The sequence below is a fragment of the Populus alba genome, chromosome 2 (assembly GCF_005239225.2).
Source record: "Populus alba chromosome 2, ASM523922v2, whole genome shotgun sequence".
Lineage (NCBI taxonomy): Eukaryota > Viridiplantae > Streptophyta > Magnoliopsida > Malpighiales > Salicaceae > Populus > Populus alba.
The window spans coordinates 7,414,720-7,428,205 of record NC_133285.1 but is presented as its reverse complement, the minus strand read 5'-3'; the positions used below and the strand labels follow the sequence as shown (position 1 = coordinate 7,428,205).

The following is a 13,486-nucleotide window of genomic DNA, read 5'->3' as shown; positions in this document are numbered from 1 at the left end:
ATCTAAAGCGCAAACAATATAAAATATGAACATTTATTGATTTGATCACTTCAAGCATTCATTGATTGATTGATTGATTAATGGAAAAACAAATAGAACTATTTAAGTTCATAATTATTGACTAGAACTACACTCACTCTCTTGAGGGTAAAAATAATTAAATGAACTAAGTCCGGCTTTTCCTTTCACATATGACCTGTCTCCAGTACAATAACAGCATCAACCTGCTTGCATAAGTAATCAAATATTACACCACGATACATTAAAAACTTGGGTTGATTCAGGACTACCCATGGTTGCTAATGGTAACGGATAACCTCTCTTGTACACATGGATGAAGGTTTGAGTGCAACTCAATGCTTTGTGTACCTCTCAAGAACCTCAAAGTAGTCTGGGAAAGTTTTTCGAGTGCAACCAGGGTCCTTGATGGTGACTTGGACTTCTCCACAAGCAGCAAGAGAGAATGCCATTGCCATCCTGTGATCATCATAAGTGTCAATCTCTGTCACATTTAGTTTCTCAGGTGGAGTAATCACACAGTAATCTGGTCCTTCTTCAACTGTTGCTCCCAACTGAAACATAAAGCCCAGATGTCAAAATTAGCAAATTGTTTAACCAAGTCCCTCGCTGGGGTAGTTATTAAAATGAGTAGAAAGCCACTAGAAACTAACCTTCCTAAGTTCTGTGCAAATAGCAATCATCCGTTCTGTTTCTTTCACTCTCCAACTTGCCACTGGGAAATATAGAAGGTGAGAGATTGGTTCAAAGTTAGAGAACAGTAAAAAATTGTGAATCCCAGAATTCATTATTAGCATGAGCAGACAAGAATAAGTAAATCTGACTATCAAAATCATCATTGACGAGCCTATAACTTTTAGAACTTCAAGCCAGATAATCGGTATTTTAAGGATTTTGAAAGATAAGGTTGGCTTATGTTTATTGCTGTTTTCCATAGCCAGAAGTTAAGCCGCACCCTGACATGTTCTACTGATCTACCAAATAGTACTAATGAATGCATTTTTATTTAACATGAAATAGTTTGGGAAGTTTATGAGCATATAAATATGAAGTTCCTAGTATATAATGCAGTTTCCCTCACTGTCATCTTATTTAAAAGCTAAAAGGCACTCCATTGGCTGCATTTAAAAGGTCAAACCATACCATCTCTTATGGCAGTAGGTCCATCAGCAAAAAGCGCAACAACAGCCAGAGTCATAGCAACATCTGGCATTTTGTTCATGTTTACATCAACAGCACGCAAGTGTTTCTGACCAGAAGAATCTCGTGGCGGTCCAGTGACAGTAACACTGTTATTTGTCCAGGTAACTTTGGCTCCCATTTTCTCAAGAACCTCTGCAAACTTTACATCTCCCTTTATTTCCAACCAAAAAGAAACTTGAGTTAGGTAGTAGATAGGTGTGGAGACTGAATGCATACATGTAATAAACTGTACTTGTCTGCTGCATTTAATAGTTAGATAGATTTTGTAATATTCTATCCCTCCATGGAATTTATTAGGAATCAGGGAGTCAGTCGGGACTCTGGAAGACATCATGCAAATTTTGAGAAGGAAATATAACAAAGTTTTTGATATGTGGAAAGCGATGGTTGTGGTCAGCACATAAATATTACATTCTAAAATTATTGCTAAGTAGAAGTCCTATATATATGGACGAGTGAAATACCTGCAAACTATCCATCCCACAACCTTCGACAGTGATGGTCCCACCAGTGATTGCTGCACCAGCTAGGAAGTAACTGGCACTTGAAGCATCGCCCTCAACAAAAGAATTTTTAGGAGACCTGGTTGAATTTTCAGCATGTTACTTCAAGTGCAACATTACTTCAAATATTCATGCACTACATGTACTAAAGAAACCTACTTGTATTTTTGACCTCCTCGAACAAAGAAACGATCCCAGTTATCACTGTGTTCTACAAAGACTCCATAGCGCTCCATCAACTTTAGAGTCATCTCAACATATGGAACAGAAATCAATTTGTCAACGATCTGAATTTCCACATCTCCAAGAGCTAAAGGAGCTGCCATGAGCAAAGCAGTCAAGTATTGACTACTTATAGATCCAGAGAGTTTAACCTGAAAATGGAGACGAGGGAAACATGAACGGAGAATGAAGACTATCATTTCATCATTAATGACAACAGCACCGAGTTTTTATTTCAAAATATCATTCTAAACAAGAAACAAACAATGAAGTTGCAGGCAAAACCTAAACTTAATTCCCAATAGCAGATTCAAGTTCAAATGCAACAAAAAACTGTGCTGTGATATGCCTTTTCAAGAAACCTCAGTAGGTGATTAAAAAACTGATGGGTGTTTCAAGTTCAAGTTTCTCATTTTAGATGAACAACCAGATGCACATGCATTTATCACACAGGAGAAAGCATATATTTTTCTTAATGACAGCAAAAAGAATACCCTGGCCAGTCACAAGCCACACTCAACTATCACCAACCAGGGTTACCAACTCATTTGACACTATGCCTCTGTAAAGAGGGATGCAGTAGTTGAGTTAGCAGTTACATAGGCCTCATTTTCTAAACCTGTTTTGTATCAGTTGGATGCTACCATAAAACGTAAAATCACTTAATTGTTCAATATGTTGCAGCAACCCATACCTAATGCCAGAAAAACAAAAGGAAGAAACAATGATGGATCATGTTATACAACAGGAAAGATCACTGTGGAAAATGACAAAAACCACACCTTTCCCCCTGGAAGGCCCCCATTTGCATTTATGCGAACAGGGGGGCAGTTTGTAGGAGAACAAGAAACGTCTGCACCAAGCTGCTGAAGACCAATAACCAAATCACCAATTGGTCTCTCCCTCATTCGTGGCACCCCATCAAGTATGTAGCTGTAGTGTATTGAATAAGAACACCAACAAAAAATAAACGGAAACACTGTAAGTAAAGAGATCTGGAAGTAGTGGGATTGAAATGAAAGACATGGAGATGCACTCTCATAAAGTGAGCATCATTATATAATCGAACAAAATTGAGCCATTGATTTAAGTACCAACTTTCAAAATACAGAAGACTGGGAAATTTAGAAATCTATTCTACTTGGGTTGTTTCCTGTGGGGATTATACACCCTAAAGCTTATAATCTGAAAATTCAACTTTGTGATGGTGATTCATGCTAATGACAAAGTGATGGTTGTTGAGACCATGCCGAAATCAAGTTTGCATATAGTTCACCTCCGCCCAACTTTGAAAGATCATAAGATAATATATAATCAACCCCTCTAAATGGTCAGGATTAATTTTACTGGAACAACTTATTTAAAAGGAAGAAAGAAAAGGCTGGGAGTGAAGTAATATAGAACAGACCTTGAATTTCCACCTGCAGCAGTTACAGCAGCTGTCAATGGGCGCATTGCTGTTCCAGCATTTCCAAGGAAAAGTTCAACATCAACATTTGCTTCTTTTCCCACAGGAAACTGGCCACCACATCCTTCTACAATTGCTTGTTTGAGTTTCTTATTCTCTTCCACATGTAGGCCAAGTGTTCTTAGCGCGCCAAGCATGTAATGAACATCATCACTATTCAACAAATTGTCAACAACAGTCGTACCCTGAATGAAAGAGATGAAAGGAAAAAATTAATTACTGCCAACAAAATTAACAGGCCTAGAAATGTGAGACAAGAAACATATAACTCCCCATATGTATGCAGTATTCAAAGTAACGTTTTTTTATATGAAAGTAATACAAACAAAGGTCAAAAGCATTCACTGTATAATCTTTTTATTTTATGAATTTCATTATATAATCGTCACTACCAGAAGCCATTCTCCTCTATAGCATTTCTACCGAATATTGTCAGCAGCATAAAAATAAATCAATTTCAATTCCAAGTGAAAAATACAAACAATTACTAGAAACAACTACCAAAGAAATTATCTTTGTGAAACTAAACGATTAAAAATAATATATATATTTTTTTTTCCTTTCTTTTCTTCTCTATAACAATCCACCAACCAAATATCATTTCAACCAATAAAACCTCGATCTTTCAATTTATTCTATTTAACTCACATCTCAGACTGTAACAAGGACAACACGTACTCTGACAAAAAAGCAAAATCCAAAAGTCTAAATCTAAACTTGATTTCATTCCTATAGTAGCTCAAAATTCAAAACCCAAAAAGCAATGAAAAACTTCAAGCATCATATATACATTTTTTAATATTACCTCAGAGAGAGCAGCAAGAAGGAGTATCCGATTTGACAGAGACTTGGAACCCGGTAAAGTAACAGTACCAGAAATATCTTTGATGGGTTGCAAAACGATCTCAGGTACAGTTGATGGCTTCTCTGCTGTAGCAACTGAAGCTAAAACCTTCAAAGGTTCAACCTTTAGCTTGCAACTACCCATTTTTTTACAATGCTTCAAACCAAAAGAAGACCCTTTAATGAGCTGTGATCTAAATGAAATTGAAGACAAAGATTTGGGTATTTGGGGTTTTAAAAGATGGATTGTTGTGTAGGTGTTTTGTGCTCCATTACTGATTTTGCTCACTTGAGCCATGGCCTTCACTCTGTTTCTCTCCTGTCTTTCTCTTCTCTTACACGACAGGACGACACAGTTGTGTTCTGTTTGTGGTTTTTTCAAGAGGTTTGGTTTGGTTAAAGCCTTAAAGGGGTTTTTGGTGGGCTTGGGTGTTCGTTGTCGTTGCTGTTGTTGCAGTAGTCTTCACCAACCAACTTTTTATTTTTTGGAAAACCTTTCTATGATTCCTAAAATATTGCCTGGGTCTTAGTTTCGTCCCGAACAATACGTTTTATCAATTTCATCCCGAATCTAACCCAACTCTTACATTAGCGTATTTTCATTGCAAATCTTCCCTGTCGAGGAAAAAAGTTCTTCTCAAATATGTTCATCACTGGACGCTTTGAACTTCTTTGCAGGAATTGTTATGTGTTTGCCTTGGTTGCGAAAAGGAAACCTGTCTGATTTTTAATGGAATTAGGATGAGACTGATAAAATTAATTTGATCGGGTTGAAATTGATAATTATATAATCTGTTGAAGATGATAGCGAGGTTTCCCTTCATTTAATTTTTCAGATTTTTTACTTGCTATTACTCCTTACTCCTTCGTCCTGCCTTTTTTTTTAATTATTAATTATCATTTCAAAATGCTGGGTTTCGTGATATGGTTGTTTGTACCTTGTGCTGGAAATATTGTACAGTAGGGTTTTTTATTAATGTTTTATTTGGGGGCAGTTTAGAGATTTGAGGCACCAAAAATGGGTTGGTGAGAGGACGTGAAGAGTTTGATCTCGGAAATCCATGTGTCCTTCATCAACCTCCAGACCAAGCCACCAACCCTATGTTTGGCTCACATGCGGTAGGCTTGTGACCAAAAGAGTGGGGCCCGTGCGGTAGGTTTGATTTGCTTCTCTATTTCTATCTTGTGAGGGCCCCGGATGCTGGTAGGTAATGGCATGAGCAAAATTGCCAACGTTTAATTATCTATTACGTGGTCCAATACTAAAAATTTAAAATTAAAAAGTTTTTGTTTTTGTAATTTTAGATTTAAATTCTATAATTATTAATATTATAATTACTAAAAATTTATATGATTATTTTAAAAATAATAAAATTAGTTGATATTCACATCAACTGACATAAACACCGTATTAATTAAAAGGAAAGGAAAGGGCACTCCATGACGTAAGCAAGTTTGGTAGCCCTCCAGCAACAAGTGAACATGATATTATCGAAGAATTGACCTAACCTACCACAAAAATTTTAAAATAAAATAAAATAAAAGGATTGACATTGATAATAATAATAAAAAAAAAAATTAAACACAGTTCGGAGTCGAGCTCGGTTGAACTATGACCCTACCGAACACTATCTCTTCTCCCTTGGCTGAGCTCCAGGATTCAATTTAACCGAGCTAATTTAATTGATTTACTATTTATTATTATAATTGAATAATAATGTGCAGACCCAAAACTCATTGTCAGGAGAATTTCATTTCAAGTTTTTCAACGAATTCACCATTCACCGGTAAGTCTTGTACTATTTTACATTTCAAAAAGTTTTTAGTTCTGAAAATGCAAAACACTAATAAAAAAAAAGTATCAAAACAGTTTAAAGACTAAGAGCTATTGGAGACGTGGTTGAACCGTGTTTTTATAAAATTTAATTTTTTTTTTATTATTAAAATTTAATATAGTTGGTATGTTTTTTATTGTTTTTCATATATTAATGTCAAAAATAATTTTTAAAAAATAAAAAAATATTATTAACATATATTTTAAAATGAAAAATTATTTAAAAAAATGATCTTTACTACACTACCAAAGCTATACTGACCGCGTACGGGTCTTGAATTGCTCGTGCTAGACATAAATTGAGCATGACTGGAAGAGAGCAACCAAGCAGAGCCCAGATAGTTTAGAGGAGAAAGATCCATTCTGGGCCTCCTTTATGGATGATCTCCACATCTAGCCACTCCACCAATGAGGCAATAGATCCATCCCCAAAAGGAGAATATGCTGTGGATATCTAAAATCTTTCATGCATGTGACAGACAATATAATAGACATCAGATAAAACCATTGTAGATGCTGTAAAGGTAGGCCCTACCATACCTTTCCCCTACCTCTACCTGTGTGCAGACGAAACAAGTAGAAAGGAGCTTTTGGTGGCAGAGGATGATGTCTGGATAAGAAGCTGAGATTATGAGCTCCGACAACCACATATCAGCGATTGGACAAGCTCTCCCATCTTCCACACCCATAAGTGGACCCCTGAAGCCTCACTCCATATAATTTAGAAAGTTGAAATGATATTTCTTACATGGTCGAGCTATGCATCTGTACACGCACACATGTCCAAACTCATGCAACCACGATGAAGCCTTGGTCCCAAACAATTCTTTTACGAGGGAATTATTTCGGTTGCTGCGCACAATCATATATCAAATCACCTCCCCGTTCATTCTTATGATCTCTCTTATATTCATAGCCAGAGCATACCCTTGCGCAAACCTCTCCGAGTATATCTTTCTATCCTTGTTCTTGGGGGGTCCCGGGGGGGGGGGGGTCGTGGAAAACCACCTTTTAAATTTCAACAACCCGTCATTTTTATTTATTTGGCTGTTCGTGATGATATTTTGGGGGTTGGTAGGGGAAACAGTTAGAGAACAAATTACCTGAGAGTCAGCAATATGATCCTCTTCGAACTCACAACAGAAAAGCAAAAGAGAGAGAGAAAGAGATCTGAGAATTAAAGCAAAGTATCTTTCTTCTTCTTAATAACATGAAGGAGAAATAATAATAATTCATCTTCAACTCATTACAAGTTACCAAAGAACACTACAAAACTCAAGAGAGATGAGATGCAACACAGTTACAAATTCAAAGATATCATAAACCCAACTCTCTCTTTGATCCAGCTTTGCTCAACTTACCACTTATAAGCAGAAGAAGAAGGATTCATCTCAGTCTTTTATTGAAACAAAAGAGGCCAAGTAATGAAACAGGTCTCCCGGAATGGCCTCTCCATTCTATTCTCTAACCCAAACCACAGATGCGCATTTAACAAGATGTTGCGAGTGAAGATTGATCCACCTAGCTGACTTCTTTGGCAGCTGCAATAACAGCCTCTGTAGTAATACCGAACTCCTTGTATATTTTACCTGCTGGTGCACTTGCTCCAAACCGGTCAATTCCAATAGCCTTTCCTTTGTCTCCAACAATCCTCTCCCATCCAAATGTTGATCCAGCTTCGATGCTAACCCTAGCTTCTACAGCTGCTGGCAAAACACTTTCCTTGTAGGCATCTGATTGCTCATCAAAAAGCTCCCATGAAACAAAGGAAACAACTCTTACAGCCTTGCCTTCCTTTCTGAGTTCCTCAGCAGCTTTAGCAGCAATTTCCAGCTCTGAACCAGTACCAATCAAGATAACATCAGGCTTATTACTAGAGGAGTTATCTGAAATGATGTAGCCACCCTTTTCAACTCCCTCAATGGAGGTTCCAGGAAGTTGAGGTAGCTTTTGCCTGGAGAGGGCTAGGATGGAGGGTCTCTTTCTGTTGAGGACAGCAACCTTGTATGCGCCAGCAGTTTCATTTCCATCAGCTGGGCGGAGCATCAAAATGTTGGGCATTGCACGGAAGCTCGCCAAGTGCTCAATTGGTTGATGGGTTGGTCCATCCTCTCCAAGACCAATGGAATCGTGGGTCATGACATATATGACTCCAGCCTCACACAAAGCAGAAATCCTTATAGCAGCTCTCATGTAATCTGTGAAAACAAAGAAAGTAGCACAGTAGGGGATCAAGCCAGGACAGTGAAGTGCAATGCCATTGCAGATGGCTCCCATTCCATGCTCTCTGACACCAAACCTGACATTGCGTTCCTCAGGGGTGTCCTTTTGGAAGTCCCCAAACATTTTTAACAAGGTCATGTTGGAAGAGGCAAGATCTGCACTGCCACCAAGAAGACCAGGGAGCACTTTTGCAAGTGCATTTAGGTTTTGCTGAGATAGATTTCTGGTGGCATCTGCTGGGCTCTCCGGAGTATATGTCTGCAACATTGCAATTTAAAAATATGAAGGATGAAAAAGATGACCTTTACTCCAAATGAAATATCTATAGATTCGTAATTTTGCATGCAAAATCCACACCCTGCCGATAATGTGTTTATCCTTGAGGGGTGGGTGGGGTTTATTGAGTTCACAAAATTGCGGGGCATGATGCCCAGAATCCATAATTTACGACAGTATGAAAAAGCTCATATTAAAAGATGCAAATATAGAATCAACAGAGAGGTCCTCCCGGAAAGATCAGTAGAAAACACAATTGAATTTACTCACAGGAAGTGCTTTCTCCCAACCAGCAGGCAGTTCACCATTGGCAATAGACTTCAACTCTGCAGCTTCTTCACTGTACTTCTTCTCATACTCGGCAAACTTGGCATTCCATTCAGCTTCAAAAGCTGCACCAGCTGGGGTGTGGCGGCTCCAGTGCCTAAGAAAAACCCAGACAGTTTATGAATATCAAATCAACTAAAGTACGACGATAAATAGGTAGAAACATAATCCTGCTTCACTTACTGCTTAACATCCTCTGGAACATGGAAAGGCTCATATGGCCATCCAAGGTTCTGCCTGGTAGCATCAACTTCCTTGGCACCCAATGCACTCCCATGTACACTGTAAGAGTTTGCTTTGTTTGGAGATCCATAACCAATGGTTGTAGTCACCTTCAAAGAAAAGAAAACGCACAGCAAGTTTAGAGCATACCATCCAATTAATGTATATTTTTTAAAAAACTGCAACTTCAACGTTGTCTCCAGTGTACGGACATTGATTTTTCAGTGCCTAATCAGAAGACTCCCCATATGATTTCATCATCCTAACAAATATTTTGCCAGCTCATCTTCAAAACACACCACGTGTATAAGAGATGAAATATCTAACCTTGATCATAGTGGGTTTGTCCTTCACAGCCTTAGCCTCCTTGATGGCAGCACGAATCTCATCATATCCAGTGTTTCCATTCTTCACCCAGATAACATGCCACCCAAGACCCTCAAAACGTTTGTCAACATCCTCAGTGAACGCAATCTCAGTGTCACCATCGATAGAGATATGGTTGTCATCATAGAAAGCAATCAGCTTTCCAAGTCCCCAGTGTGCGGCCAATGAACAAGCCTCGTTTGAAATACCCTCCATTTGACAACCATCTCCCAATATAACATATCTACACGTGACAAATGAAAAGACGTAGCCACAGAAGACGAGGCTCAATAAGTTTATATGGAAGAACAATTAACAAAATACAAAAAATTAGACAGCTATCATACGTGTAGTGGTCAACAATCTCATTGTCTGGTTTGTTGTAGCGAGCAGCCAAGTGCTTCTCTGCAAGTGCCAAACCAACACCATTGGCAATACCCTGTCCAAGAGGACCTGAAGAAGAAAATAGAAAGTTTAAGTTTCGAATTCAGGTAAGCACGTAAAAACATGCAGATAATAGATAAAAGTGGTCAAAAAAAGTAGAAACTTTAATCTGACCAGTTGTGACTTCAACACCAGGAGTCTCAAAGTTCTCAGGATGTCCAGGTGTCCTGCTTCCCCACTGACGGAAACTCTTCAAGTCTTCTTCCTGTTAATTCAACCAAATCAGAATGCTCGGTTAACTTCAACAATACCAATAACCAAATGTCCAAGTAAACAATAACAGCGGTATACTTTAGCTCCATTTGCATAATTCAAGCTTGATCTTCTACATGCAATAACATATTTATAATTAGCAAGCATCAAAATAATAACATGTTGAATCTTCTTTAATAATCTTTTTGGTTCCTTGATCAAGGAATTCCGGATCCATCTCAGAAAACCACACAACAAAAAAAAAAACTTAAGAAACTCAAAGTTTCTATCAAAAAAATATTTTAAGCAACAAGAAGAAAGAAATCACCAACCTTGACGCTATCATATCCAGCAAGGTGAAGCAGAGCATATTGCAACATACAGCCATGGCCAGCAGACAAAACAAACCGGTCACGATTGAACCAATATGGATTCTTCGGATTGTACCTCATGACCTCATCGTACAAAATATGACCCATCGGAGCACACCCCATAGGCAAACCAGGGTGACCTGAATTAGCCTTTTCAACAGCATCAATAGCGAGAAATCTAATCGTATTAACCGACTTCTCCACCAATGAAGTATCTGTTGTCGCATCCAGTGTCTCCACTGCCGCCGCTCTTACTTTTCGGGAAGACACGCGGCGGCGGCGGCTAGTTGTTGTTGTGGCGCGTGTGGCTGTACAGGTGGTGGATTTGAGGCCGGAGAAAGCAGGAAGGGAGACAAGAGAGACACGGCTGTCACGGAGGTGGTCAATGGCATTGTGAGAGACGGCTCTAGCCAAAAGGGCTTGAGAAAGAGTTAGAGAAGAAGTGGAAGCCATTCCTGAATTCTGAAACTCTCTCAGTCTCTCTCTCTGGTTTTTGTTGGGTCTGTTGTCGATATTACAGAGAGAGTTAAATTTATTTGAGAATGAAAGAGGCAAGGGACTGCAACTCTTATTTAACACAAATTATATTTTAGTTCCTAATGTTTGGATATAACTATAACTTAATAACTTCTTTTTAAAACTTTGTAATTTAACCCTTTGACTCGTATTAGCCATTCTCTTATTAAAATATCTTAATTTTCTCCAAATCTTCACGAATTCGTTTTTCTCCAAGCCAAGAATTTAGAATTATCAAAGGATGAGATTGGATTTTTGTTTATTTTAATAAGAACTCAACATTTGTATTACTGGAAAAACAGTCAGCAAGAATTAATGACTAAGCTATATGTTTTTAAACATGAAGGATTAATTTATAACTATATGAACAAATCAAGGACTAGATAAATAATCAATATTTTTTTCTTATCTTTGAACTTCTCGCAAGGTACAAAGAGACAACAAGTTTTGTTGATCTTTTAACGTAAACTTTGGAAGAGGCTGTGATCTAGACCGATGAGTATGGGTTGGAAATGGGAAATTATCTGCCTTCCATTCTCTCCTCTTTTCTTGACCATTGGATTCACAGTGACGTGGAAAGAGAGAAAATCTACGCCATTGACTATGGGTAGGGGTTTGGAAAATGCTCTACCTTTCGTTTTTTTTTTTTTCCAGAATAAAACATATTTTAGAAAATGCTCTAAAAGGTCTTCCTCATGCCTTTCATTTATTAATATATTATATTATTATAATTATTATATTATATTATATTATAGAACTGTTTTTTTTTAGTTTTTTTAATGATTTTTTTTAGTTTGTTAATATTAAATTTTTTTTATTTAGTTATCAGATTTTTATGATATAGATCCCGTGGTTTGACGGGTTAACATGATTTAACAAGTTAACCTAGATTTTTTTTCTTTTTAATTAATTTTTTTTCGTTTAGTTTGGTTTTTTAATGTTAAATTTTTTTATATTTAATTATCAGACTTTCATGACACGTGTCATGGACTTTACGAGTTAACCTGATTTGATGGGTTAACCTAGTTAATTCTGGGTAAGCCCGTCAATTTTTTTTTCTATTTAATTATCAAACTTTCATGACGCAAACCCCAGGTTTTACGGGTTAACCTGGTTTGAAGAGTTAACCCAATTGATTCATTTTTTTTTTCATTAGTTTTTTTCTTCATGTTGAGTTTTTTTCTTTTTAATTAATATATTTAATTATCACACTTTTATGACACGATCTTAAAGTCATACCCACATCCAATATTCTTAGGTCCGGTGTTGCAGCCAGACTCACTTAAACTTGGGTCATGCAAGTTTAATGTTATTATTAATATTATAAATATTATTTTTAGGTCAGATATTGCAACCAAACCCAAGACTCTTGGGTATAGCTGTGCAGAAAGACCTAACACTTTTAAATCTTAATTATTTTTTTTACATTTTTTAGACAAAAAAAAAGACCTATGACATCACACATTTAATGTAACTAGTATATATATATATATATAATGCAATTAGATTTTGTTTGTTTGGAACCCAAAGCCAACACGACGAGGAAGCTATTTTTTTTAATTCTATGAACATAATTATTTTTATTATAATATTTATATAATTGTTAAGATTTACATTGATTTGTTTAGATTAGAAATTTTAATGTTAGTTGAATTTTATTGATTTGTTTTTATTAATTTATAACTTTTAATGAGAAATTATTTTCTTATAGTAATTTTAGGTTTAGAAATAAGATAAATAATGATATTGTTTTTTAATATTCATAGGTGTTTTTTTTTTTGTGTAACCCTGCATGATTTTTTTCTCAAATTTCATTTAATTGTTTTTTTTGTGTTTGCATATTTTTATTATAATTTAATTAAATAAAAAATTAGTTTAAAAAAATAATTTTATCAAACACAATCTAATACATGACTTGTGCTGTGAGATAAAAAAAAATGTACATATTTCTTTCAATTTTTAAATTTAGTTCTTAGTTAATTAATATGTTTTTTTATTGATATATATGATTTTTGATTTATTTAATTAAATATATGTATTATCTTTTTAATTTTTAATTAAATATTTTTTATATTAAAAAACGCATTAAAAACACTTATGTATTTACTTTTTTATATTAAAAAAATTATTTTATACTCGCCACCAACAAACTAGTTTGGTTTTATTGAAGGACTCTGCTTACTGCTTACCAACAAATTAAAATTATGTTGGCTTTTGGACAATGGCTTGATTTGTGGGGTAGAGCAATGAACGAGCAACCACAAAATTAATAAAAGGAAGTTCGGTGAGAGGAACACGGTATGATTAGCCATTTAATTATAGTGGTTAGAATAAATAATTTTCATGGCACCTAAATTCAATCGGTTAAGAAGGAAATGCAACAATTTTAATAAAATATTAATAAATTATTTTTTAGCTTATTTTTAATGACATAATCAAACACTAGAAAATATTTTCC

The 13,486-nt window shown here is 36.1% G+C and overlaps 2 protein-coding genes across 2 annotated transcripts; both read right to left on the bottom strand.

Annotated features, from left to right (window-relative positions):
• Window positions 1-17: 17 nt before the first annotated feature.
• Window positions 18-4,706, bottom strand: LOC118042219 (3-phosphoshikimate 1-carboxyvinyltransferase 2). Its single transcript, XM_035049831.2, has 8 exons — window positions 4,220-4,706; window positions 3,355-3,599; window positions 2,729-2,879; window positions 1,884-2,098; window positions 1,686-1,803; window positions 1,162-1,372; window positions 672-733; window positions 18-572 (listed from the first exon to the last, which is right to left on the bottom strand). Exons 1-8 carry the CDS (start codon window positions 4,553-4,555, stop codon window positions 354-356), a joined length of 1,557 nt encoding a protein of 518 aa, XP_034905722.1. The 5' UTR covers window positions 4,556-4,706; the 3' UTR covers window positions 18-353.
• A 2,562-nt stretch (window positions 4,707-7,268) lies between these two features.
• LOC118042218 (transketolase, chloroplastic) lies at window positions 7,269-11,050 on the bottom strand. Its single transcript, XM_035049830.2, has 7 exons — window positions 10,474-11,050; window positions 10,064-10,154; window positions 9,853-9,958; window positions 9,467-9,749; window positions 9,101-9,249; window positions 8,861-9,014; window positions 7,269-8,572 (listed from the first exon to the last, which is right to left on the bottom strand). The coding sequence occupies exons 1-7, from the start codon at window positions 10,963-10,965 to the stop codon at window positions 7,613-7,615; spliced, it is 2,235 nt and encodes a 744-aa protein (XP_034905721.1). The 5' UTR covers window positions 10,966-11,050; the 3' UTR covers window positions 7,269-7,612.
• Window positions 11,051-13,486: the final 2,436 nt, after the last annotated feature.

Excerpts from the sequence above, each read along its gene's own strand:
- LOC118042219 (XM_035049831.2), bottom strand. The coding sequence starts at position 4,555 with ATGGCTCAAGTGAGCAAAATCAGTAATGGAGCACAAAACACCTACACA. Across the intron at positions 3,600-4,219 it reads TTCTTGCTGCTCTCTCTGAG|GGTACGACTGTTGTTGACAA; the intron begins GTAATATTAAAA and ends TCTTTCATTCAG. Across the intron at positions 2,099-2,728 it reads GGGGCCTTCCAGGGGGAAAG|GTTAAACTCTCTGGATCTAT; the intron begins GTGTGGTTTTTG and ends CTCCATTTTCAG.
- LOC118042218 (XM_035049830.2), bottom strand. The coding sequence starts at position 10,965 with ATGGCTTCCACTTCTTCTCTAACTCTTTCTCAAGCCCTTTTGGCTAGA. Across the intron at positions 9,959-10,063 it reads TGGTGTTGAAGTCACAACTG|GTCCTCTTGGACAGGGTATT; the intron begins GTCAGATTAAAG and ends TTTCTTCTTCAG. Across the intron at positions 9,250-9,466 it reads ACAAACCCACTATGATCAAG|GTGACTACAACCATTGGTTA; the intron begins GTTAGATATTTC and ends TTTTCTTTGAAG.